Genomic DNA, 25744 nt, shown 5'->3' with positions numbered 1-25744 from the left:
AGTTAACTATATTGATCTAGAGGTGGGAGAACAGTGAGTACAAAGAGTTTAGGATCAAGGAAAGGGACAAGAAAATCACATTTCAAATCTCATTCTCTGAAAACCCCAAGAGCAGTTCAAGGTGTTCCAGTTGCAAGTTGGGTAAATTATGAGACAGGTGAAGAGAAAAATGAGACCCATTTGTTAAAGATGAAAGCTTCAGTCAAGTTGAATAGTCTGATGGTGTGAGAGAAGAAAGAAGAGTGTTGCAAACAATAACAGGTCTGAACAATGAAGGTTCTGGACGGTCAGAGAAGAGATCAACAAGAGTGAAAGTGCTAAACAAGAAGTTCACAGCACCTGAATGAGCATACTTGACAAAGACTGAACCAGAAGAAAAGGGCGCTGACCTGAGAAACTATTGATTTTTGCTGGAAGAAACTCCATCAATAAATGTGAAATAAGAATGTTGTGGACTTATATTGAATATTGTTTTAACTGATTTCTGACACTGAATTTTTTAACTTAAAAAGGTTTTTTTTTATCTTGGTTTTTGATTTATTTTCATACTGTGCGTGCAAAGTCCCTTAGAATAGAAACTGAGCTAAAGATATTTGACAGTTCATGTGCTCTTAAACAAGAATGATTTGTTTCCTAATTTATCGTGGTAAAGAAAGCTTTGCCTAAATTAAACCTTATGAACTGAACTCATAAACTGTGTACTATATCTGCTTATATTGATTTATTCTACATAACATTACAAAAACATGTATTCTAGATAATAAAGATGTCACTGTTGGAAATTTCAAGGAGAACACTCATGTTAGTTTACTTACAGGGTACAGAGAAGGGATGAGATTAGTAGCTGCTATGTCTGTATATACTTTCTAATCTCTGTAATGGAGGGGATCACATACTCCAAAATCTGCTTTTTTGTTTTCATTTTCTTGTAGTATTCTTTAGTCTAATTTTGCAGATCAAGTCCTTCTTGTGGAGTTCGAGATTGATTTTAACTTCCTGTTTGAAGAGTTACCACCAATAAAAAATCTGGGTTTGTTTAGTAGGACTTATAGTAAACTCATTATGCTATATAAAACTAATAATGATACCAGTTAAAAGAATGTATATAAATTGAGTCACGGGTGGGATCTTATGTGGCTTTTAAAATGTGATATCTGTATGGTCTTGATCAAATAGTTCTAACAAAGTGGATATTAATTTAGGACATGTGATTGCTTCCACATTTTAGCTATGATCTTATGGATATTTATTTATTTTAATTGTGATATATTTTATTTTGTACAGATTATACAGATTTAGTATGCTTTGATGCGTCAATTGTGACCAAATAAAGCTTATGTTTTAATGATTAAATTAAGTGATGTAGACTAACTTTATTAGAGAATTTAATGAAAGTAGATTAAAAATCAGTAAAAGTGCAGAATAAGTGAGAGGGAGATTTAATTGCAAGAAGGAGCTGACAGATTTAGAAGAATTCCAAAGATACACCATAGACTTAGAATTAACCAAGAGAAGAAAGGGGACATTTGTACGATTCATGGAAAACATGATGATTGGGAAACTCCAGAAATTATTGGAATGAGTGAGGGTAGCTACACCTATATCATGATCCCAAACTTAATTGTATGTATCATGTCTGTGGCAAAACAAGGTATCTTAGCATGCCAAATTATTAAAATGTTTCCTACTCCCTTACTTTAGTTTTTTCTGACAGTGTATCACGTGAGTAAAATGAATGAATTAAGTCTCAAGAAAGTGAATGTCAAGATTAAAAAGTTGTCTATATTGTTTGATCAACTGCCAGCTGATATTGTAGGTCCTCTACTTAAAATTAGTGAAGAGGTTATAGTTATCCGTGCAATGGTAATACAGCATTTCCTTGCTTTGGATATTTGCACACAAAAGAAGGTGGGGTGTACTGCGTTTCAAAGGTCAAATAGTGTTGTGTGCATGTACCCGATAATAAAATGCTAATTAATGTTTAAAGTAACATATCAACAATTTCAAGTAAAGTTAAAAGTTTGGAAGAGACTGGTGCGTGGGAAGCAATTGCTTCATTGTTCATTAAAATTGGAAAGGAAATAACAAAGATTGGTGAGTCGCTTGGTAATGTAGGTGAAGGTATCAATTAGATGTCTACTGACACCTATAATTATATTTATTTTTCAGCATTAATGGTCCATTTCTTTTATTAAAATACTTCAAGCTTGCTTGCATATTAGTAGATCATTTCAAATATGGATGTGAAAAAATGTGACAACAAGGAAAAGGAGAAAAGAATTTGAGAAGGAAGACATCAAATCCATGTTGTTTTAAGAGCTAAAAGGTCTAGGAAGAATTAAAGAAGAAACTGAAAATTATGAATGATAAACTATATAATGGTGTTGTGTTCTGTGATTATTTAAAAAATCATCAGGGGGGATTGCAAGCACAGATGTATTAATAAAGATGAATTCTCTTTTTGATGTGTATAATTTACCAAAATCAGGCCATAAAAGTAAGTTCCTGTTCATACTGGTTTGGCCACACCAGTCACTGAACAAAATGTGCCTTTCATTCTGTGTTTTTATTTCTTTCATAAAATAGACAAGAGTGTGCTCTTTCCATGGTACAATTAGTTTTTGCTGTAAAAATGAATGTGCTTTAGATAAAACCTACCTGCTGAAGGAACACACACAGGCCCTGATTTAAGAAAAGTGGCGCTGCACTCAGTGCAGCGCCACTTTTCTTGCACCCCTTAGCACCCCCCTGACGTCACCATGTGTGCGCTGTATCTAAGCTATGGCGCACCATGGCGGTAGTTAGGGGAACTAGCGTCAAAATATTTGACGCAAGTTAAGATCTTTGCATGATTAGCTTCAAAACTTTTGATGCTAATCCTGCAAAGCCTATTGAGGCCCATTGAAAGCAATGGCATGCCTCCTTTTAACGCCTGCTCTGAGCAGACATTGTAAGTGCCAAAACAAATGACACAAAGAAATCTTTTAGGTTTCTTTGCACCATTTTTTTCCCCCTCCCTAACAGGGGAACGTCCCATTTGCATACATTATGCCTGGCGCAGGCATAATGTAGCACAAAGGGTTACAAAGTGGCCGAACACATGCATTGTGGCACTTTGTACATTTGCTGCAGTGATTTTGACCTCATTGGGCCACATTAGTATAAACAAATGATGCTAATGTGGCTAGAGGAGGCACTAGGGGCTCTTAAATCAGTCCCATAATGTTTCATTGCTCAAGGTTGACATGCAACTGCTAGTGCTTAATTGTTTAGTAGTGCAATGCCATTTCCACTTATATGTAGGGCAAAGGGAAAGGGACCTGTAGATCTTTAATTTAGGAAGGGTTCCAAAAGTAAGGTGTTTATACAGGATGTAATTTCTAAATGATGACTGTAGGAAGGTGGCCTCTTTCTAGCCTTGTTACCCCCACTTTTGGCCTGTTTGTGAGTATATGTCAGGGTGTTTTCACTGTCTCACTGGGATCCTGCTAGCTAGGGCCCAGTGCTCATAGTGAAAACCCTATGTTGTCAGTGTGTTTGTTATGTGTCACTGGGATCCTGCTAGCCAGTGCTCATAAGTTTGTGGCCTATATGTGTTCCCTGTGTGGTGCCTAACTGTATCACTGAGGCTCTGCTAACCAGAACCTTAGTGTTTATGCTCTCTCTGCTTTCTAAATTTGTCACTGCAGGCTAGTGACTAAATTTACCAATTCTCATTGGCACACTGGTACATCCATATAATCCTCTTGTATATGGTACTTAGGTACCCAGGGTATTGGGGTTCCAGGAGATCCCTATGGGCTGCAGCATTTCTTTTGCCACCCATAGTGAGCTCAGACAATTCTTACACAGGCCTGTCACTGCAGCCTGAGTGAAATAACGTCCACGTTAATTCACAGCCATTTTTCACTGCACATAAGTAACTTATAAGTCACCTATATGTCTAATGTTCACCTGGTGAAGGTTGGGTGCCAAGTTACTTAGTGTGTGGGCACCCTGGAACTAGCCAAGGTACCCCCACATCGTTCAGGGCAAATCCCCCGGACTTTGTGAGTGCGGAGACACCATTACACTTGTGCACTATGCATAGGTTACTACCTATGTATAGCGTCACAATGGTAACTCCGAACATGGCCATGTAACATGTCTAAGATCATGGAATTCTCACCCCAATACCATTCTGGTATTGGGGGGACAATTCCATGATCCCCCGGGTCTCTAGCACAGAACCCGGGTTCTGCCAAACTGCCTTTCCGGGGTTTCCACTGCAGCTGCTGCTACTGCCAACCCCTCAGACAGGATTCTGCCCTCCTGGGGTCCAGGCAGCCCTGGCCCAGGAAGGCAGAACAAAGGATTTCCTCTGAGAGAGGGTGTTACACCCTCTCCCTTTGGAAATAGGTGTGAAGGGCTGGGGAGGAGGAGCCTCCCCCAGCCTCTGGAAATGCTTTGATGGACACAGATGGTGCCCATCTCTGCATAAACCAGTCTACAGCAGTTCAGGGATCCCCCAGCCCTGCTCTGGCGTGAAACTGGACAAAGGAAAGGGGAGTGACCACTCCCCTGACCAGTACCTCCCAGGGGAGGTGCCCAGGGCTCCTCCAGTGTGTCCCAGACCTCTGCCATCTTGGAAACAGAGGTGTTGGGGGCACACTGGACTGCTCTGAGTGGCCAGTGCCAGCAGGTGACGTCAGAGACCCCCTCTGATAGGCTCTTACCTTTCTTGGTAGCCAAACTACCTTTTCTGGCTATTTAGGGTGTCTCCTCTGGGGAATTCTTCAGATAACGAATGCAAGAGCTCACCAGAGTTCCTCTGCACTTCCCTCTTCCACTTCTGCCAAGGATCGACTGCTGACTACTCCAGGACGCCTGCAAAACAGCAACAAAGTAGCAAGATGACTACCAGGAACATTGTAGCACCTCATCCTGCCGGCTTTCTCTACTGTTTCCTGGTGGTGCATGCTCTGGGGGTCACCTGCCTTCACCCTGTACTGGAAGCCAAGAAGAAATCTCCTGTGTGTCGACGGAATCTTCCCCCTACTAACGCAGGCACCAAAAGACTGCATCACGGTCCTCTGGGTCCCCCCTCATCCTGACGAGCGTGGTTCCTGGAACACAGGAACTCTATCCAAGAGACTCCCACAGTCCAGTGATCCTTCAGTCCATGTTTGGTGGAGGTAAGTCCTTGCCACCCCACGCTAGATTGCAATCCTGTGTACTGCGTGATTTGCAGCTACTCCGGCTCCTGTGCACTCTTCCAGGATTTCCTTCATACACAGCCTAGCCTGGGTCCCCAGCACTCCGTCCTGCAGTGCTAAACCCTCTGAGTTGGCCTCCAGAGTCGTGGGACCCTCCCTTTTGACTCTGAGCTAGCTCCGGTTCACAAATCTTGTAAGTGCCTGTTTGGGTACTTCTGCAGGAGCTATCTGCTTCTGTGGGGGCTCTCGGAGTTGCTGAGAGCCCCCTCTGTCTCCTCCTCCAAGGGTCGACATCCTGGTCTTTCCTGGTCCCAAGCAGCACCCAAAAACCTCTACAGCAACCCTTGCAGCTAGCAAGGCTTGTTTACAGTATTTCTGCCTGGGAACACTTCTGCAACCTTCAACATGACGTGGGACATCTTCCATCCAAAGGAGAAGATCTTGGCCCTCTTCGTTCTTGCAGAATTCCAAGCTTCTTCCATCCAAAGGCAGCTTCCCTACACCTTCATCTGGGGTTTCCTGGGCTCCTGCCCTCCCTGGACACTATCGCGACTCTTGGACTTGGTCCCCTTGCTTTGCATGTCCTCAGGTCCAGGAATCCACCTTCAATGCCTTGCTGGTGTTTGTTGTTCTTGCAGAATCCCCCTATCACGACTATTGTGTCCTTTTGGGGTAGTAGGAGTACTTTACTCCTACTTTTCAGGGTCTTGGGGTGGGGTATTTTTCTAACCCTGACCGTTTTCTTACGGTCCCAGCGACCCTCTACAAGCTCCCATAGGTCTGGGGTCCATTCGTGATTCGCATTCCACTTTTGGAGTATATGGTTTGTGTTGCCCCTAGACCTATGTTCACCTATTGCAACCCATTGTAATTCTACACTGTTTGCATTACTTTTCTGACTCTTACTTACCTGTTTTGGGTTTGTGTACATATAACTGGTGTATATTACTTACCTTCATACTGAGGGTACTCACTGAGATACTTGTGGCATATTGTCATAAAAATAAAGTACCTTTATTTTTAGTAACTCTGAGTATTGTGTTTTCTTATGATATTGTGCACATGATATAAGTGCTATGGTAGGAGCTTTGCATGTCTCCTAGTTCAGCCTAAGCTGCTTTGCCATAGCTACCTTCTATCAGCCTAAGCTGCTAGAAACACCTCTATTCTACTAATAAGGGATAACTGGACCTGGCACAGGGTGTAAGTACCACAGGGTACCCACTATAAGCTAGGCCAGCCTCCTACAATGACTGAGTTCTGTCAGTGTATCTTTATTAGTGCAACCCATGGTGCCTATTCACACCAAGCAAAGGTCATGATTTTTACTCTTGTAAAACTATAAAATATGTTTTTGGGGATATATATCACACCTTCTTTGCGTTTTAAACGGAGACATCCCAAACGCGTCCCTTTATGTCTAATTTATTCACTCTGGGACTCGTTTTAGGCCAATGAATCTTTCAACTCTGATTGAAGACACCTTAGGACGAGATAGCTAATCAACATTTCAATCAATATGTCAATAACGTCACCAATATTTACCATGACAAATCAATTCAGATTAGTTGAAGACATTAATATGACTCAGAAACCAACATGACCTTTCAGTCATGAATAACCACACCAGTTTAGTACGATTTTGTGATATTTATTCCCTATTGATTACAATTCTACTAGCAAGTTTATTAATCTCAAAACCAAGAAACACATTAGCAGAGTCACGATATGGCAACTCTCATAAGACCTCATCAAAGCAATGATCACGAATATTAGAACATAGCACAACGTCAACATAGGTTATCCTTAGAAGAGTAACATTAGCGCATCATTTCCACAAAGCATAGATTCAGTCCTTTTTGTCTATTTGCGTCCTTGTAATGAACCTCTCAACTAACCTCAAATTAGCATTGGCATGTTGGGCTTCATGCAAAACAATTTAGTAACATCAATTTGGAAAAAACATCTAACTAAGGTCTCTGTCAAAAGAAGCAGTTGGTACCTAGAAAGGAAAAGCAAACAGAAAATCACAATTTCATTGTCATATAGTTACCCTCCGTATTGGGTCAGCATACAGATTCAGTCTTCGTCCTCAGGACATCAGTTGATTCGCCATCAGTCAGTAATCTAGCGAAGCTCGGTAAGGCAAAGTAAAAGGTACTTCCCTCATAAGGAGGTAAAGTATAAACGGGCAATATAAGGGCAAGGATGGTTTTAAGAACCAAACAGCAAAGTCTTTATGCAGAGTGACAAAGTGTCTGGGTCATAGCAATTCGCAATAGCATCTCCCCTCTCTCCTAATCTCTCCCTCTTAGTCTAATTTACTTCCTTGTGTCAAGGGTTTTTATCCCTTTTCGGTTTTACATTACCCTGATTCTTGATTTGTGGGGTTGTCACCCCACTATCTTCATCCAATAAGGTTCCCATGAGTTCATCAAAATTGTCACCCCATAATAGTTCTCACGTAGTTTATTGGTCCTTATGATTGACGTCTCCAGCGGGTAGAATGTCCGGTATGATTTCATACTCTCGTGGTCCTTTGCACAACTTCAGTCAGTGGCTCCATTGTCTGTACCAGTTCAGGCGACCTTGTTCCTGCGACTAGTCTACACTATTGCATTCAGCAAGAATGTTTCCTTGGGCAAGTCGAATTTCATGAGAACGGATCTACCACAGTTACATTCATCTTCTAGCTTTTGGAAAAATACAAATTCATGTCCTTCAGCAAGTCAGCACACTGTACGTTAGAAAAACACATTTAATATGAAACCGGGCAGCTAGGCCTCGACTCATGATAACTAAGGCCTAATATTTTATTAGCAGAACTTTAGCACGTAATTCTTAATATTAGTGTAAAACCACACATTAGCATTAATTTCTACATCATTAGTTCATTATTAATCAAGTTTCATTAATCATCGTATACATTGGTGGCCACTCCTCCTTGGGCACATTTCAAGCACGCGTTTAGCAAAATACATTAATACATTTTCTATGCAGCATTTTTATGCATTAGTTCATAAACATTTCATTATTAATATTGAGTATAAAAGTTAAGTTAGTAAGCATACCTCTAATCTTATTACTATTATCAGGAATGAATGAACAACAATGGCGCTCATTAAGCATCTTACAGACTCCGCCACTCTTCACTAAAAGAATGTCTAAAGCAAGAGTCATAGCCCTCTCCGCAACAAGTTCAGTATCCATCAGGAGTATAACCCCTGTGAAGTTCGTTAGCATATTATCCACAACTTTCGAATCTTTATGGAGTTTAAGATAACCCCTACTGAAGGAATTATGGCTCCAAATATATCACCTATGACAGCAGCCGCTGTCTCTCTTTTTTTGTCTAGCATGATGTAATTCATACATTTTAGGAAGCTGCTTTAAATCATCAATCTAGTAAATCTTTGGGAAAACTATTCCCAAATAACATGTCCCATACCATCCCTTTGGAAGACGGTAATAAGCATTAAGTCCACATATATAATAGATCCCAGGGATCGCTGGATCCTGTCCATTTAACATGAACGTCCATTTACTCTGAAACAAAAACACATGCCTGCACTCACTCATTCCCACAAATAAAGTGTCATGATCAGATTTCGGCACATATATACAAAGCTTTCCTATGTGTAATGCATCTATAGCTAATTAACCCTGTGTCTTTATTGCGGTGTAAGCATGATCATTTGCAAAAGTGCGTTTTTCTAATCCCCTTTCTAGCCTTTCCTTTAGTGCTTTTCGTCTATCATCAATGTGATTTAAGAAGCTCTTCTCTACAGGCGTTAGTAAGCAAGTTAGATTATTGCGGTGTGCATAAGCTGTTCCAAATGTCAGTGTCGGCTCAAAGAAACCCCTAACTATTTTTATGCTATGTTCCTTAGCTAATTTCTTCAGAAACTCTATATCAGGTACAAAAGAAAACACTACATCTAGATTAGAATAGAAGTATTGCACATGTTCTTGATTATAGAACCTAGTCAAAAGCAAACTACAGCTTATTCCGTATTTAAGTGGCAGACTATGGTAAGTAACCCCTTCTTGTACTGACAAAGGAATCTTTGTGCACACATAGCAATTTTTCACATCCATTGTATCAACATACTCATTCAGCAAGCGGTAGAAGTCATTAGTAGATAGTTCCCTATTTGAATTAGTTCCCTCATGCAAATATTTTGTATCCTGCTCAAACTTCTCCCATGGTGTTAGTGTAGCAGTCTCAGGAATTGAAGCATTGTTAGTCACTTTCTTATCCACCAATGGCATTCCTACAATCACACCTATAATTATTATTGCACACATAATTCCCACACCAACAGCCAAACATGCACAAGTCCTTCACTTATTACTATTATCCCTAATGTAACTCATGATCTGTAAAGAAGGCAGAGTAAGATAAAGCAAACAATCAACTTGAGGATGATATAAAAGCTCCTTTTTTTTTCTTCTTTTTTTCTGTGCATATCTTTTCTCAGCAAGTATTTACAGCGTTTCACTCACTCCAGGACCCTTTTGTCAAATCAGTTTTAACAGCTTGTCATAATCGGTTTTTCAGAGTCAATTCAGTTTAACAGTGTCACATCCGGTAATTTATCAGTCTCTTTTCTCTGCTTTTCAGCTTTTTCAATCTCAATTTCAATTTTAGGACAGTCTCTTTCTAAGGTTGAATTTGGGTGCCATAGTATTGACCTGGAATTTCTTGATCAAAACAGAACGCCAAGAATTCTTGTTGCCATTCAGCTGATGTTGCATACACCCATTCAGGACCTGCGTACCTTCTGTTTGCAACTCTTTTTCTTTTCAGTTTGCGGTCACCCTGTAACTCTCCTTCACTGAGATCTTCTTTCCTGGTTGTATCAACTTCTTCCTTTAATGTGTCATTAGGGATCACTTTCTCCCCTGCAGCTTGTGACTCCGGCCAGTTATCTCCTTTGAGTGTTTCCTTTCTTCTTTGCTTTTTAGGATGTTTAACAGCACCCTCCTCTTGTGCTATGGTGTTTTCTCTTGATGGACCTGCAAGCGGCTCAGGACGAGTCAGAACACCTTGACCTTCTTCCGCCTCACTTCCTTCGCCTTCAGGGTCTGTTATGGGCTCAACTTCAAACCTTTATCCATCTGCTCCTGGGAGAACCTCTCTTTGTGTCGGTTCCCCTGTTGCCTCGGCTAAGATAGGCTCACTGTCACCTCTCTGGAACTCGCTTACTGTTTGAATGACTAAGCCGTCCTCAGTAGGCTCTCCTTCAGTCTCAGTTCCACTTTGATTACTTTCCAGCCCTGAGACTTCCTTCTCTGCAGCTGTTGTTTTGGACAATTCAAGTTCCTCATCAGTTGGACACGTCACCTTCTTTGTGTGACTGGCATGTATCCAATTTGGAAGACCTGCACATTTTACAGCAGTAGTAGTTGTCAGTATTACTTGATATTGCCCCTTCCAACGTGGCTCCAAACACGACTTCCTCATATGTTTCTTGACAACAACCCAGTCACCGGCTTTCAGGGTGTGAGCTGGATCACTTATCGGTGGCAATGTGGTAGCCTCCACCTGGTGAGAGAAAGAGCGGACCACGTCAGCCAGACCCTTGTAGTAGTCCAACACCACATCATTTGTGATATTCACAAGAGCATTTGCAGGCACTGCGGGCAATCTCATAGCTCGACCCATAAGAATTTCATGAGGAGACAGTCCTGTTTTCTTGTCAGTTGTGTTTCTTATTGACATCAGCACTAAGGGCAATGCATCTGGCCACTTCAAATTGTTATCTGCACACATTTTTGCCATTCTCGACTAAAGGGTACCATTCATCTTTTCCACTAGTCCTGATGCTTCAGGGCGATAGCTACAATGCAGCTTCTGTTCAATGTTCAGTGCGGCACACAAGAGCTTAATCTCCTCATTGTCAAAGTGTCTGCCCCTATCTGATTCTAAAGAGATCGGAAACCTGAAACGTGGCATCAAGTCCCTAAGCAACAGCTTTGCCACTGTGAAGCTGTCATTCCTACGTGTAAGGTAAGCTTCAATACAGCGACTGAATACACACACAATCACCAACACGTACCTCAGGCCGCCACACACAGGCATCTCAATAAAATCCATTTGCATTCTGCTAAATGGAACTCCTGCTCTCCCAATGTGGCTCAAATTCACCACAGTCCCTTTTCCTGCATCCATCTGCTGACAGATGATGCACCTGTGACAGATAACCTCTGCAGCTTGTCTGAATTTCGGATTGAACCAATCAATTTTGAACAACCTGATCATTGCGTCTCTCCCAACATGTGCTTGACCATGTTAAAACCTCGCAAACTGTGACAAAAGACTGTTTGGCACAACCATTTTCCCCTCCTCTGAGACCCACAAGTCATCAGATCTTTGTACGCATTGCATTCTCTGCCAGGTGCGTTTTTCCTCTTTGATGGCACGTCCCTGCAAAGATTTTAACTCATCTAATGTGTCAACCACCCTTAATGGATACACTGTGCATGTTTCATTTTCGGTTTCAGGTAACAATTCCCACTGATCTCGAAACGATATACAGTTCAATGCACAAAACCTTGCAACTTGATCTGCATATCCATTTCCCATTGACACAAAGTCTTGTGACTTGACATGGGCAGTGTATTTCACCACAGCAATTTCAAGAGGTAACTGAATTGCGTGCAACAAATCCTTAATTTTCTCGCTATTTTTCACTGGGGAACTGGAAGAGGTAATGAATCCCCTCTGGGACCATAGTTGGCCGAAATCATGTACAATTCCAAATCCGTATCTGCTATCAGTATAGATAGTGACTTTCAGGTTTTCAGCTGCTTGGCATGCCCTAGTAAGAGCAATTAATTCAGCCACTTGAGCCGAGTACACTCTTTCGAGCCAAGAAGCTTCTAAGATACCAGTGATTGTACAAACAGCATATCCAGCCCTCAGCACACCTACTGTCTCTCTCAGGCATGAACCATCAAAAAACATAATGTAATCATTTTCCTCCAATTGGGTAGCTTTTATGTCAGGTCTTGGTTTGGTGCACAGATCTGTTACATCAAGACAATCATGTTCCACTTCCTCTGCATCATCAATGTCTGCATTCTGAAAAGGAAGCAAAGTTTCCGGGTTCAATAGACTACATCGTTTCAAGGAAACATTAGGTTACCCCAGTATAATTGTTTCATATTTTGTTAAATGTGCATTTGTCATATGCTGAGTCTTTGTTCGGGTCAACAGGATTTCAACTGAATGTGGGACCATTACTGTTAAGGGATGTCCCATCACTATACCTTCACACTGACTGAGGCTTTGACCAACTGCTGCAACTGTACGCAAACAACCTGGTAAGGCTGCAGCGACTGGGTCCAAAGTAGCTGAAAAATATGCTCCTGGGCGGTTTGTACCTCAATGGACCTGTGTCAGGACAGACAAAGAACAAGCATCACGTTCATGACAAAACAGTACAAAAGGCTTTGCGTAATCAGGCATACCTAAAGCTGGTGCCCTACACATACTTTCTTTCAGTTCCATGAATGCCTTCATCTCTTTCTCGGACAAGGTTATGGTACCCGGGACATCCTGAATCTCTTGGACAGTCAACCTCACCAAAGGTTTGGAAATAATTGAGAAGTTGGGGATCCACTGACAACAGTAGCCCACCATTCCCAAAAACATCCTAACATCTCTTTTTATTGTCGGGGGATTCATCTGTAGTATCGCTGTCACCCTCTCTTTGGACATTCTCCTAGACCCCTTTTCAATCAGGTGACCTAAGTATTTCACTTCTTTCTGACAGTATTGCAGCTTCTTTGGGGACACTTTATGTCCATTCTTTCCCAAATGATTTAACAAGGCAATTGTGTCATACCTGCAGTCATCTTTTGTTCTGGACGCAATCAAAAAATCATCGATGTACTGCACTAGAGGCGAACTGAAAGGTAATTCTAATGATTCCAAATCCTTCTTTGATATCTGATTGAAGATGGAAGGTGACTCAGAAAACCCTTGAGGAATTCTGCACCAATTATAAACCTTGTCCAGGAATTTGAAACTGAAGAGAAATTGGCTGTCCTCATGAAGAGGCACCGAAAAGAATTCTTGAGACAGGTCCACAACTGTGAACCACTCTGCATTACATGGAACCTGAAACATAATCACTGCTGGATTTGGCACTATGGGGCAACAATTTTACCACAATCTCATTTATTTTCCTCAAGTCTTGAACAATTCAAACTTTCCCACAAGGCTTTTTCAGACCCATTATTGGTGAATTACACAGGCTGCTCAATACTTCTTTCAGAACCCCTTGTTTCACAAAGTCCTCAATTATCTGCGTCACCTGTATAAGAACATCTTGTGCCATGTGGTACTGTGGTACCTGAGGAAACACTGCATTTGGCTTCACCTCTACTTTGACTGGTTCTACTCCTTTTATTAGTCCCACTTCTTTTCCTGCCAGGTCCCACACCTTGTCTGTCACTGTTCCCTGTAATTCAGCTGGTAAGTCATTCACTGTGAGCATCGGGAATAAGGTTAACAAAGGGTATTCCTCATTTGCCATCTACGTCTCTAGCTCAGAAATCTGAACATCATCCCCTTCATCATCACTGTTTGTCTGTACCTCAATCCCTTCATTGGAACAGGTAATTGAACACCTCGTCTTGCACAATAAGTCCCTTCCCAGTAGGGATATGGGACTCGAGTCGCAGACTATAAATCTGTGTAATCCCTGGCAGTTACCAATCTCAACTTGGACCGGATTTGTCAGGAACTGATATGCTACCCCTACCCCTTATAGTACGCCCCGAGAGTGGTAATTTCAGAACCTCTGCACTTCTGACTGTAGAGCGTGTAGCTCCTGTATCAACCAGAAATGAAACCTTATGTCCCATCACCTTTCCCTCTACATAGGGACCCCTCTGATCTATCTCTAGGGACACTGCAGGCCTGCACTCCTCACTCTGTGAACAATCATCCGACCATTCATAGTTTATTCCATCCTCACCACGCAAAGGGAAATGTTGTTCTGTGTTATTTTGACTCATTGTTTGACCTGTGACCTGTTGAGGAAGCATCACCTGTTGCTGTCCCATTGGAGCTAATGGTATCTGCATTTGCTGTCTAGGTACCATGGGAATCTGCTATTGCACTTGTTGCACTTGTGCTGGTTGAACACAAGGCATTTGTATCTGCTGTATGGGCTGTAAACCCTGCATCTGAACCATGTTATTCTGGAAGTTCTGATTTTGACCCCTCACGTTTTGAAATGTACTGACATCATTGCTTTGTTGAACAACACCATCCTGTACCATCATTGGACATTCCCGCTTCCAGTGCCCCACGCCCCCGCACGCGTGACATGGCGACACCTTTTTTCATCCCCTGCACACATCATTTTGAACCACAACGGTATTCACATCTGGACCCCTATTCACAAAACCTCCTCGACCTCGTCCTCTTGGTTGTGCCTGAAACATTCCATTTCCCTGCGGTTGCTGCTGTACCATCTGTTGTATTCCATTTCCCTGCATCCCTGCTTGCGCTGCCTTAATCTGCATCACCATCACTTTCTCCTTCAACTTTCTCTGTTTCAGCTCAATCTCTTCACTACAGTATTTTGCATACTGCAAAACCTCATCAATCGGCTTCACTTGCCAAAAGATCAAATGATTCTTAATCATCTGACCAATCTCTGGTCTCAGCCCTTCAACAAATCGGAACACAAGGTGATTCATGTCTTTCGGTTCTATGACCTCAGTACCAATATAATGTTTGAATGCCTTCAACAGCCTCTCATAGTAAGCATGTATTGACTCTTTGGCCTCCTGTGATGTTCGATCAATTTTCTGCTAATCAGTAACTTTTGGCGACACTTTCTGCTTCAAAAACTCAATCACCTTATGATAATACCTCATCACTTTTGCCGACGGTGCTCCTGTAACCTTATCCCTTGCCGGCTCCTCTGTCAGCCAGTCCACACCTCTCTTGCACTCAAGCCATAACTCAGGAGGGACTATAATCACAAACAGGGTATTCAAATCTTCCCAGAGACATTTCGCGAGCTTCACAAACCTATTGGTCTGCTGGTACCACTCTATCGGCTTCTCCCTCAACCTGGGATAATCATTAATTAATGCAGAATGTCACCTCTAGACCATGGTACATGGACTAGAACCCCTCCAGCTGTTTCTCTCATTGGTAACATCTTTATTGTCCCCGTGTCCGGTGTGGCTTTAGCCTGCTTCGGATCCGGACCTTTCTCTTTATCTCTCTTCTTTGCCCATCTGCCTTCCCACTTCTCTAATGCTCCACAAATATGAGCACTCTGCAGTATCTCTTTAAGATGTGCCATCATTCCTATAGATCTCATGTGTTCAAAGTCTTTAGGCTCAAAGTCTAACCTATAACTTCTCTTTAAATGTTTAGTATTTTGTATGTCTATGTCTTATTTGTCTGCCAGGTTCACCAGCCTCTGATGCACCTTGCTCACTTCTTTGGTTATTTTGGGGCACAGATACATCAATTCTGCCTCTGTATATGACTCTAATCTGTTCACCCCCATTGTCCCTTCTACTAGTTCCGTGGCTTCTAAACCCAGTCTCACAAAATTCAGGTATTCTTCTCTTTCTGACCTTTCCTCAATTACTGTAGTGGCAGTCTGTGGAGTATTGAGCTTGTCTAACCATTCATTCAATTGTTGTGCTGTTAAGCCTTGCAACAAGACATTTCCAGACTGCACCATTGGTGTCTGCGTTGTATTTGTACTCATTACCTGCGGGGTCAGTGTTCCTAACCCTGCTTGCCTCATCGTCTCCAAAAGAACCCAATTGGACTAAAATCCAACAAGGATCTAGACCTTTCGGCTGACTGTCCTCCCTGTGTTATACCCTGCAAATTTCCGGTAGACCCTCCTCTTATTGCCTCTTGGGTCATTACCCCCTGATCACATACGCCAGGTTTACCTTCGCAGACAGTGGTACTGGGGAACCAACATTAATTGGCAACGATATAGCAGCTGGTGACTGCCCAATTCCCAAACCCTGCAGAGCATTAAATCCCATAGCCTTATTCATCATGGGTGCTGTAGCTACTGACTGCGGTCCTGCACCAGAAGTGTAACTCGGAACCACTTGTTGCTGCGGTTAACTCTGAACCATCTGTTGCTGCGGCTGGGGCAGCAATTGTGGAGTTGGCTCAATCTGCACTAACTTTGATCTTGTGTATGCTGGATCAGGTGGCACCATTAAGCTCGTAGTTGTCTCCAATACTGGGACATCAGGATAAAGCCTCTGAATCAGTGGAGGTTGCAACTGTATCTGCGTGTCTGGCGCAGTGGGTACACTGACACCATTTTGTATCAAAACTGCATCATTTGTCTGCACTGTACTCATGATTCCCTTATTTTGTGCCGGGTCTTCAGGACCCACACTAGTGCTCTGTGTATTGACATTTATGGCATATGGTGGCGGGCGATCATGTAGCAACTGATTAAGAAACTCTTCATCGTCTGAATCATCTTCATCTTCCCAGGACCTCTGAGTCTCCTTTGTCTTACTCGAGCCTTTGTCTGTCTTACAAGTGGTTTTCTTCCCCTGTGTCTCATCTTCTTGAGTTATTGCTGGAAACATCTTAATTCCGTCAACTATTCCCCTTCTCCACATTTTGGTCTCAATATCCCATCTAGCTTCAGCTAAAGTCTTTTCTGCTCTTTTCATTCTCCTTTCAAATTTCTGCTGTCTCTGTCATATGGCCATTAAATCCCAGATTGATAATGCCTCATACTGAGCTGGTCTTTGGGCGGTTTTTGTACACTTAACATTAATCGCAAATTCTCCAAAATTCTTCTATTAAACGTTCCGTGCTCCGGAAACGCTAACCATCTCTCCTTCTCTGTCAGTTTGCACCACTGCTTTAACCAAAGACATGGTGCGACTCCCTTTTCCTCCATTACGATATAAGCTGGAGTACCCTCAGGCGGTGTAGGCTCCCCCACATTCGCCGCAATTAATGTATCGCCCCTCAAGGCACACTTTAGAGCCTTGAAAAACTTCATTTTTGCATCTTTTATTTTATTTAAAATCTAATCAGGAAGTGACTTTAATTCCCAGAGCACTCTTCACCCACATTTCTCAACCAATTGCCTCTCACGGACGGCTGCCAATCCGTGCGTGACCCCTCTCGGCAACTGACCTATCCCAGCGCGGCTCAAATGACGTCACACTCACACACACTGCAGCTGACAAAGTCTTGCGGCTTGTCCTCCTCACAATAGATCCATTAAAAACTAATGCAATATATTGCAAGCACCTTTAACAACAAAACCCCAAATTTGCCAGTTTACTACAGGAAGGGTAACACAATCGCTTCAGAACTTTATAGAGATTTCACATAAACCCTCGGCCGCTACTCTCTCCTTCTCAGCTCCCGCACTCGCAAGCAGAATTCGACCTGCAAATCCTACTCTCAAATTGTCAATGGTTTGTTCTAGTGCACTTTAGAACTTGCCAAATCTCCATCGAAGGTTTCACTTACACACTTTGACTCAAACTCGACTTGTCAACCACGTCCGATTGACCTATTAAACAGCACAAATTACAACATAAACCAAGTGTCTCTTACACTTGTCAATATACTCCGGAGTCTTAGACCACGACGGGTCCGTACATCACCAACAACCATGTGGATAATTTTTTTGCACAAAGCGCCACACTCACATGAAGTTCGACGACTTCCCTACTCTCATACTGCGGAGCATGCCCACTCCTACTAAAACAATATTACCTGGCCTATAATTCACACCAACTTCACAAATCACCTGCAATATGCATAAGCTGAGCAAGCGCAAATTTTACAGCACACATACTAAAACACCGAGAACATACCCAACTCATTTAGGCAAGCTCTGAGATTCCAGGAAAGTAATGGGGAATTTAGAAACACATCATACCTCCAATTTGCATTATCTCAAAAAAAAAATTAAACAATGGTCCTTCGTCCTAGGGCCCCCAAAGGGGCAAACCGTCGCTCTGCTACCAGAACTGCTAACGCGTCCCTTTATGTCTAATTTATTCACTCTGGGACTCGTTTTAGGCCAATAAATCTTTCGACCCTGATTGAAGACACCTTAGGACGAGATAGTTAATCAACATTTCAATCAATATATCAATAACGTCACCAATATTTACCATGACAAATCAATTCAGATTAGTTGAAGACATTAATAAGACTCAGAAACCAACATGACGTTTCAGTCATGAATAACCACACCAGTTTAGTACGATATTGTGATATTTATTACCTATTGATTACAATTCTACTAGCAAGTTTATTAATCTCAAAACCAAGAAACACATTAGCAGAGTCACGATATGGCAACACTGATAAGACCTCATCAAAGCAATGATCACGAATATTAGAACATAGCACGACGTCAACATAGGTTATCCTTAGCAGAGTAACATTAGCGCATCATTTCAACAAAGCATAGATTCAGTCATTTTGTCTATTTGCGTCCTTGTAATGAACCTCTCAACTAACCTCAAATTAGCATTGGCATGTTGGGCTTCATGCAAAACAATTTAGTAACATCAATTTGGAAAAAAACATCTATCTAAGGTCTCTGTCAAAAGAAGCAGTTGGTACCTAGAAAGGAAAAGCAAACAGACAATCACAATTTCATTGTCATCTAGTTACCCTCCGTATTGGGTCAGCATACAGATTCCGTCTTCGTCCTCAGGACATCAGTTGATTCGCCATCAGTCAGTATTCCAGCGAAGCTCGGTAAGGCAAAGTAAAAGGTACTTCCCTCATAAGGAGGTAAAGTATAAACGGGCAATATAAGGGCAAGGATGGTTTTAAGAACCAAACAGCAAAGTCTTTATGCAGAGTGACAAAGTGTCTGGGTCATAGCAATTCGCAATAGCATCTCCCCTCTCTCCTAATCTCTCCCTCCTAGTCTAATTTACTTCCTTGTGTCAAGTGTTTTTATACCTTTTCTGTTGTACATTCCCCTAATTCTTGATTGGTTGGGGTTGTCACCCCACTATCTTCATCCAATAAGGTTCCCATGAGTTCATCAAAATTGTCACCCCATAACAGTTCTCACGTAGTTTATTGGTCCTTATGATTGACGTCTCCAGCGGGTAGAATGTCCGGTATGATTTCATACTCTTGTGGTCCTTTGCACATCTTCAGTCAGTGGCTCCATTGTCTGTACCGGTTCAGGCGACCTTGTATCTGCGACTAGTCTATACTGTTGCATTCAGCAAGAATGTTTCCTTGGGCAAGTCGAATTTCATGAGAACGGATCTACTACAGTTACATTAATCTTCCAGCTTTTGGAAAAATACGAGTTCATGTCCTTCAGCAAGTGAGCACACTGTACGTTATAAAAACACATTTAATATGAAACCGGGCAGCTAGGCCTCGACTCATGCTAAGGCCTAATGTTTTATTAGCAGAACTTTAGCATGTAATTCTTAATATTAGTGTAAAACCACACATTAGCATTAATTTCTACATCATTAGTTCATTATTAATCAAGTTTCATTAATCATCATATACATTGACGGCCACTCCCAGTGGGCACATTTCAAGCATGCGTTTAGCAAAATACATTAATACATTTTCTATGCAGCATTTTTATGCATTAGTTCATAAAAATTTCATTATTAATATTGAGTATATAAGCTACTCTCTCTCAACTGTTTGGTCTTTAACTCTGTACTTAGAAGCTTTCTGGACGCTGACCGTACAGTATGCTCTTGGAGATTTGTATCGACTGACTAATCATTTTGGTATCTGCACTCAATCTTTATTTTTATATGAACCTTCATTGTTTGGACTTTGAATCTTGTCATGTGTGAGTTTTCATGTGTGGAGTTTCCTTTATTTGCCTAAGGCCCTCGTCCTTTGGACTCACACAGCTGGATGCGTCCAATCGGCCCTTTTATTACTAGGAAGCGCCGACACAGTACATCCACAAATATTTGCAGTAAGTGCCTCTTGTAGTCAGGCAGGGTTGTATCTATTATTAAGTCTAATATTCAGAATGTGCATGTGTTGTATAACAGAAAGACCTGCTCGAGGACAAGTGTGTCTGACTGAGCGAGAGTGCATTTGTGTTTATGTGTATTACATTGTAAGAGACAGACCCGATGCGCAATTAAATTTCCTAGGCATGACCTGTCTCAAAGTGAACCCAGCAACATCAAAGCATGTGAACGTCCATGCAGCAAACCCTAGATAAAATATGCGTGGGGTTGTGCATGTATGAGGTTATACTGACTCAAAGAAAAAGTATCTATCTTCATTTGTTGACCGATTTGTATTAATGCTCTTACGATAGATGTGCTTCAAAATGCAGTATACATTATTTATTCGCAGGAACAGAGAAAGGCCCATGCCCCACCTGTATTCTTTACTCGAGCCCTGCAAACGTTTCTGTCAGGCCTGTGCAAACTATAGATATGTTGTGCTTATGAAGTAGGTATTACGAAAACCTAGGAGGCTTGTGCAGTGTATGAATATATTGCACAAGCAATAAATATGTAACGAAAACGAAATGTATTCTGCAAAAAAAAAACAGATGCTATGAAATCCAAACAGAACTTAAGATATACTATTAGTGGTTGATTAATTAACTAAACTAACAGATTTGTTGAAGATAACTCAGGGAGAGAGCGAGACAAGGATCTCAAGAGTTTAATAAATGTCATCAATGCAGACAGATGCAATAAAATATATAACATGAGACAGGTGAATCAAGGAGAATTGCAGAAGGAAAATTGCGAAAGATACCGAAAGAAAGCGCCAGAGAGATTGGTAGAGTGGAAAAGAAAACAATGGTGTTAGAAAGGAGATGAAGGGTACAGGTCGGGTTATCCAAAGATGGTGTAGGTGATTAACGTGGGTGTGGAGAAAAATGTAAAAGCAAATACAGTAAGGGGACATAGAGTGGGAAATGGACAGAGGGGGACCCATGACAGAGATTCAAGACCTTTGGTGTGGGTGTATACGACAAGAAAAGTGGTACACTTAAAAAGAGGTTGTGCCACATGGGAGAAAGAGAGAGGAGGTTATAAGAGTTCCAGATAGAGTGAAAGTGCGCATGCAGAGGATGATTTAAACCATATAGCCAAAGAACAGCACAACATGGACGAATCAGTCGTGGAAAGAGATACATGAATGAAGATGGTAACCTGCAAGTATGTGCTAACTGTCTATCAGAATGAAAATATAATGCTCAAAAGAGGGTTGTGGACCATTAGGGGCACAGGTATTGACATACTGTAACTTGAACAAGGAATGCATAAGGCTGGAAGGAGCAATATCAACAAGGAGATAAACGTAGGGAATAGAAGCAGAAGTGAAGAACAGAGCGAGAAAGAGCTTCCCAAAACATCAGCAGAAAATTGTCAGTTCAAATAACAACAGAAAGTGATGTGAAATCAGCCTAGTAAATTCTTACCTTTAGCCTGGTACCCTTTGCCCCAGTAGAGTCTGCCCGTTCACTCCCTGCTAGGTCCACCAGGCTGATCTTGCTCACCTAGAAGACCACAAAAGAGGAAAAGGCACACTGAAAGTTAGAAGAAAGTCTGCATGGCACGCCTCTGCGGTATATTATGTCATCAACGCCATATTTAAGACGCATTGGCAAAGCCAATAGGTTGTTTTCATGTGTAAACATAATTAAACACTATTTGTGCCACAACTCTGTGCAAACAGCCTTTTCTGTGCCTCGTATGTCTGCATTGACACCAATAGGAGTTACTGGAGGTAGTAAATGCTATCCCAGGTTTTTAGTTTGATGCACCTCACCTGGTTTCAGGTGTCATGAAGACTGAGACTGTGTCCGAAACAGAAAGTAAACAGGGTTGGAAGGACCTTGTTTATATTGTATAGTTTCCATTCCATTTCCCTCCTTGTCCTCGCAGAAGCAACTTTGAGTCTGTTGAAATTTACCAATAGGGCAAGAGATGAACTCTGTAATGTGATCAGTGGACAAAAGACGTGTGAGGCCACTTCCCCTGAAATTTTGACGAATCGACTTGTATGTAAATTAAAAAAAAATGTCTGTCCTGTTTTCTCATTCTCCGGACTTAGAGACCTTACAAATCCTTGGAAAGAACATCAAATGAAGGGAAAAGAATACTGGAGGGGGCGAGTTGGGGGCGTACAAGGCTGTTTTAAATGTATCAATTAAATACAAAGCAACCACATTCCGTCCGTTGGAAAAATACGCGTTCCGCTTTGCATCACTTGGTTTTTAACTTCGGCAAGCTGCTTAAAACATGAGCGATTCTTCGAGAGAGAGAGAGAAGTTTCGCCTTATCAAGTTTCATCTCTCACACAGACACACACTATTAAGTTTCAATCATTGTTTATCTGTTAATGTACGGACGCTTAGTGGATAACGTGTCTGCTTCATACACTGAGGCCGAGGAGATCCCTGCTACTCCAGACTCCACCAGCGATGCAAGAATTGAAAATAATGGGGTAAAAGGCGGACCACAATACAAACCTTTCAACCATTCTCATTGAGAAGTCAGGTCCACTGAAGGTATGCAGCAATGGAGGGAAAACTGTGTGACAGATTTATGTAAATTATGTGGTCTTTTCTGTGACATTATCTGGGCACCATGACATTTTAACGCATAGTGATATTAAATGGAGAGCGTTTCTATAGAAAATATGTTTCTTAAGTCTTACATTTACAAATGGACAATGACAGTATACAACAGATCCTAATCAAAATTATATTCACTAACAATTTCTCTTTTGCCTTGCGTATGAACATAAGAACACCATTTTATTGATGCAGGTTATGGCCTAAAGTAAAATAATTTCGGTAAAACACATAAGGCCTCATTTACATTAACTTGACTGTAGGAAGCTGGCCTGGTGTGTGGGGGGGTACCAAAGGTACTTACACCTTATTCCAGGTCCAGGTATCACCTATTAGTGTAATGTGGGCAGTATCTAGAAGCCAGGATCTCTCAGCTGTGAATGAGCAGCCAAGGCTTATCCAGGAGACATGCAAAGCTCAAGCAATACCACTGTAGTCGCACAGCACTTACATACATGAAAGAAAACACTCAGTATTACAAAAATATAGGTACTTTATTATAGTAACACAGCAACAAATATACTATAGAGGCAATACTCCCTTAGGAGGTAAATAACACAAGATATATACACTAGCAGTCAGAAATAGGCATAAAACCAGTTAGAAAACAGTGCAAACCTGTGTAAAACACAATAGAAAATAGTGACACTAGGGGGGAGCACAATCCATATACCAAAAAAATAGAATGCGAAAGTTGGACCCCCTCCTAGATAAGTGGAATGTGTAGAGGGGAGCTGGGAGTACCAGGAAAGCACAAAGGTAAGTACCACAACACCCCCAGCGACCAGAAAAGCAGGACTAAATCACTAGAATTTCCCCAAAAAACCCCACTAGGAAGAACTATGAGAATTGTAAAACCCAGAGATGACTACATGAAACCAACAGTGGATTCCTGAAGAGGAAGACCTGTGAAAAGAGGGGACAATGTCTAGAAGACACAGCGGAGTTCTGTGGGGGCAGGAGCCCCTACCCACCAAGCTGAGGATGCAGAAGTTGGTCGACAGTGAGGAAGGAAAGTCAGCACTGCAGCCCTGGAGTCGGAGTCGGCGTCCACGGGGATACTGTCCTGTGTGGGAAGGCAATGGCCTACCTCCACCCAAGTGGGACGGCTGGTAAAGAGGACCGAAGGGACCACGTCCGATCACCACCTGTGATGCAGGATCCACGCAGCTCAGCAGGACAGGGGATCTACACAGCCAGTCATCGTTGCAGTTGGTGCCTCCAGATGCAGAGGAGTGACTCCTCTCCAAGGGAGATTCCTTCTTCTTTCCTTTGCAGACTGAAGACGGGCTGTCCTCAGACGATGCACAACTAGGGAAATGTTGCAGAAACTAGAAGGAGCAGTTAAAACAATGTTGCAGGTGAAGTCTTCATCTTTATTGCAGATTGTAGGGTCCTGGAGAGTCCAGATGCAGTTTCATTGGTCAGAAGTCAAGGTGGAGGTTGCAGAGGAATCCTGCTGGATTCTTGCAAGCAGAATCTGAGGAACCACCCAAAAGAGAGACCCTAAATAGCCCTGAAAGGGGGGACTGGTCACCTAGCTGGATGACCACCTATCAGGAGGGGGTTCTTGCATCACCTGCCTGTCCTGGCCACTCAGATGCTCCCAGAGTTCCCTGCCAACCTTGGATTCAAGATGGCAAAACCCAGGGACCCTCTGGAGGAGCTCTGGGCACCACCCCTGGGGTGGTGATGGACAGGAGAGTGGTCACTCCCCTTTCCATTGTCCAATTTCACGCCAGAGCAGGGACTGGAGGCCCCTGAACAGTTGTAGACTGGTTTATGCATGGAGGGCAGCAAATGTGCCCTTCAAAGAATACCAGTAGCTTGGGGAGGCTACACCTCCCAAGCCTAGTAACACTTATTTCCAAAGGGAGAGGGTGTAACACCCCTCTCCCAAAGGAAATCCTTTGCCCTGCCTTTTCTTGGCTTGCGCTGCTCAAGCAACAGGAGGGCAGAAACCTGTCTGTGAGGTGGCAGTAGCTTGGGCTGTCAGGTAAACCTCAGAAGGCTGTAGGAGCAATGCTAGTGGTCCTTTAAGGAGCCCCCAGAGTGCACGGAACTATACAACCAATACTTTCAAAAGTATTGGGGTATGATTTCAACATGTTTAATACCAAACATACCTATGTTCTGAGTTACCATTATGTAGCTGGACATAGGTAGTGACCTATGTCTAAGACATGCATAAAATGGCATCCCCACACTCATGAAGTCCAGGAATATGGAGCTGGAGTTTGTGGGGGCACTTCTGCCGGTGCAGGGGTGCCCTCACAGACAGGCACTTGCACCCTGCCCCCTAGGCTAGGAGGGCCTGCCATAGGGGTGACTTATAGTGACCTGGTGCAGTGAATTGGCAGTGAAAGGGTATATGTACCCTTTCATACGGGCTGCAATGGCAGGCCTGCAGAACACTTTGCATGGGCTCCCTATGGGTGGCATAATAAATGCAGCAGCCCATAGGATACCCTGGTACCCCAATGCCCTGGGTACCATAAACTAGGGACTTATGTAGGGGCACCAGTGTGCCAAATGTGGGATGAAATACAGAGTTTTGGGAGAGAGAGCATAATCACTGGGGCCTTGGTTAGTAGGATCCCAGTGAACACAGTCAAACACACTGACATGAGCCAGAAAAGGGGGTAACCATGCCAAGAAAGAGGGTACTTTCCTACACTGATGCATCGTCATCGAAGCGTCAGATTTCTTGTGCCTGCCTCACATCCCCTAACAATGCCATGGATGTGCTGTAGTTACAATACAGAGCTCCATGCACATGTTTTCACAGATGAATCAGAAATTCTGATGCATCTGTTGGCATTAAAGTGACACATTGCTGGAGCTGCGTCATTAAATGGATGCAACTCCAGCAGTGTAAGAAGAGTCGTATTGGAAAAAGCCCTTCATCAATTTTATACCTGGTCTAAGAAGGTGATA

General features: G+C 42.4%; 1 protein-coding gene across 3 annotated transcripts in view; it reads right to left on the bottom strand.

Moving 5' to 3' along the window:
* Positions 1-25744, bottom strand: part of KIF1A (kinesin family member 1A) — a 3950406-nt gene that overhangs the window by 3321195 nt on the left and 603467 nt on the right. For all 3 annotated transcript variants that reach the window (XM_069213666.1, XM_069213667.1, XM_069213668.1), the window contains exon 9: positions 21650-21727. In XM_069213666.1, coding sequence (XP_069069767.1) covers positions 21650-21727 — 78 coding nt within the window. The remainder of the gene's footprint in view (positions 1-21649; positions 21728-25744) is intronic.

Source organism: Pleurodeles waltl, chromosome 11 (genome assembly GCF_031143425.1).
Source record: "Pleurodeles waltl isolate 20211129_DDA chromosome 11, aPleWal1.hap1.20221129, whole genome shotgun sequence".
NCBI lineage: Eukaryota > Metazoa > Chordata > Amphibia > Caudata > Salamandridae > Pleurodeles > Pleurodeles waltl.
Note: the sequence above shows the minus strand (reverse complement) of the source record. Positions and strands in the feature narration are given on the sequence as shown.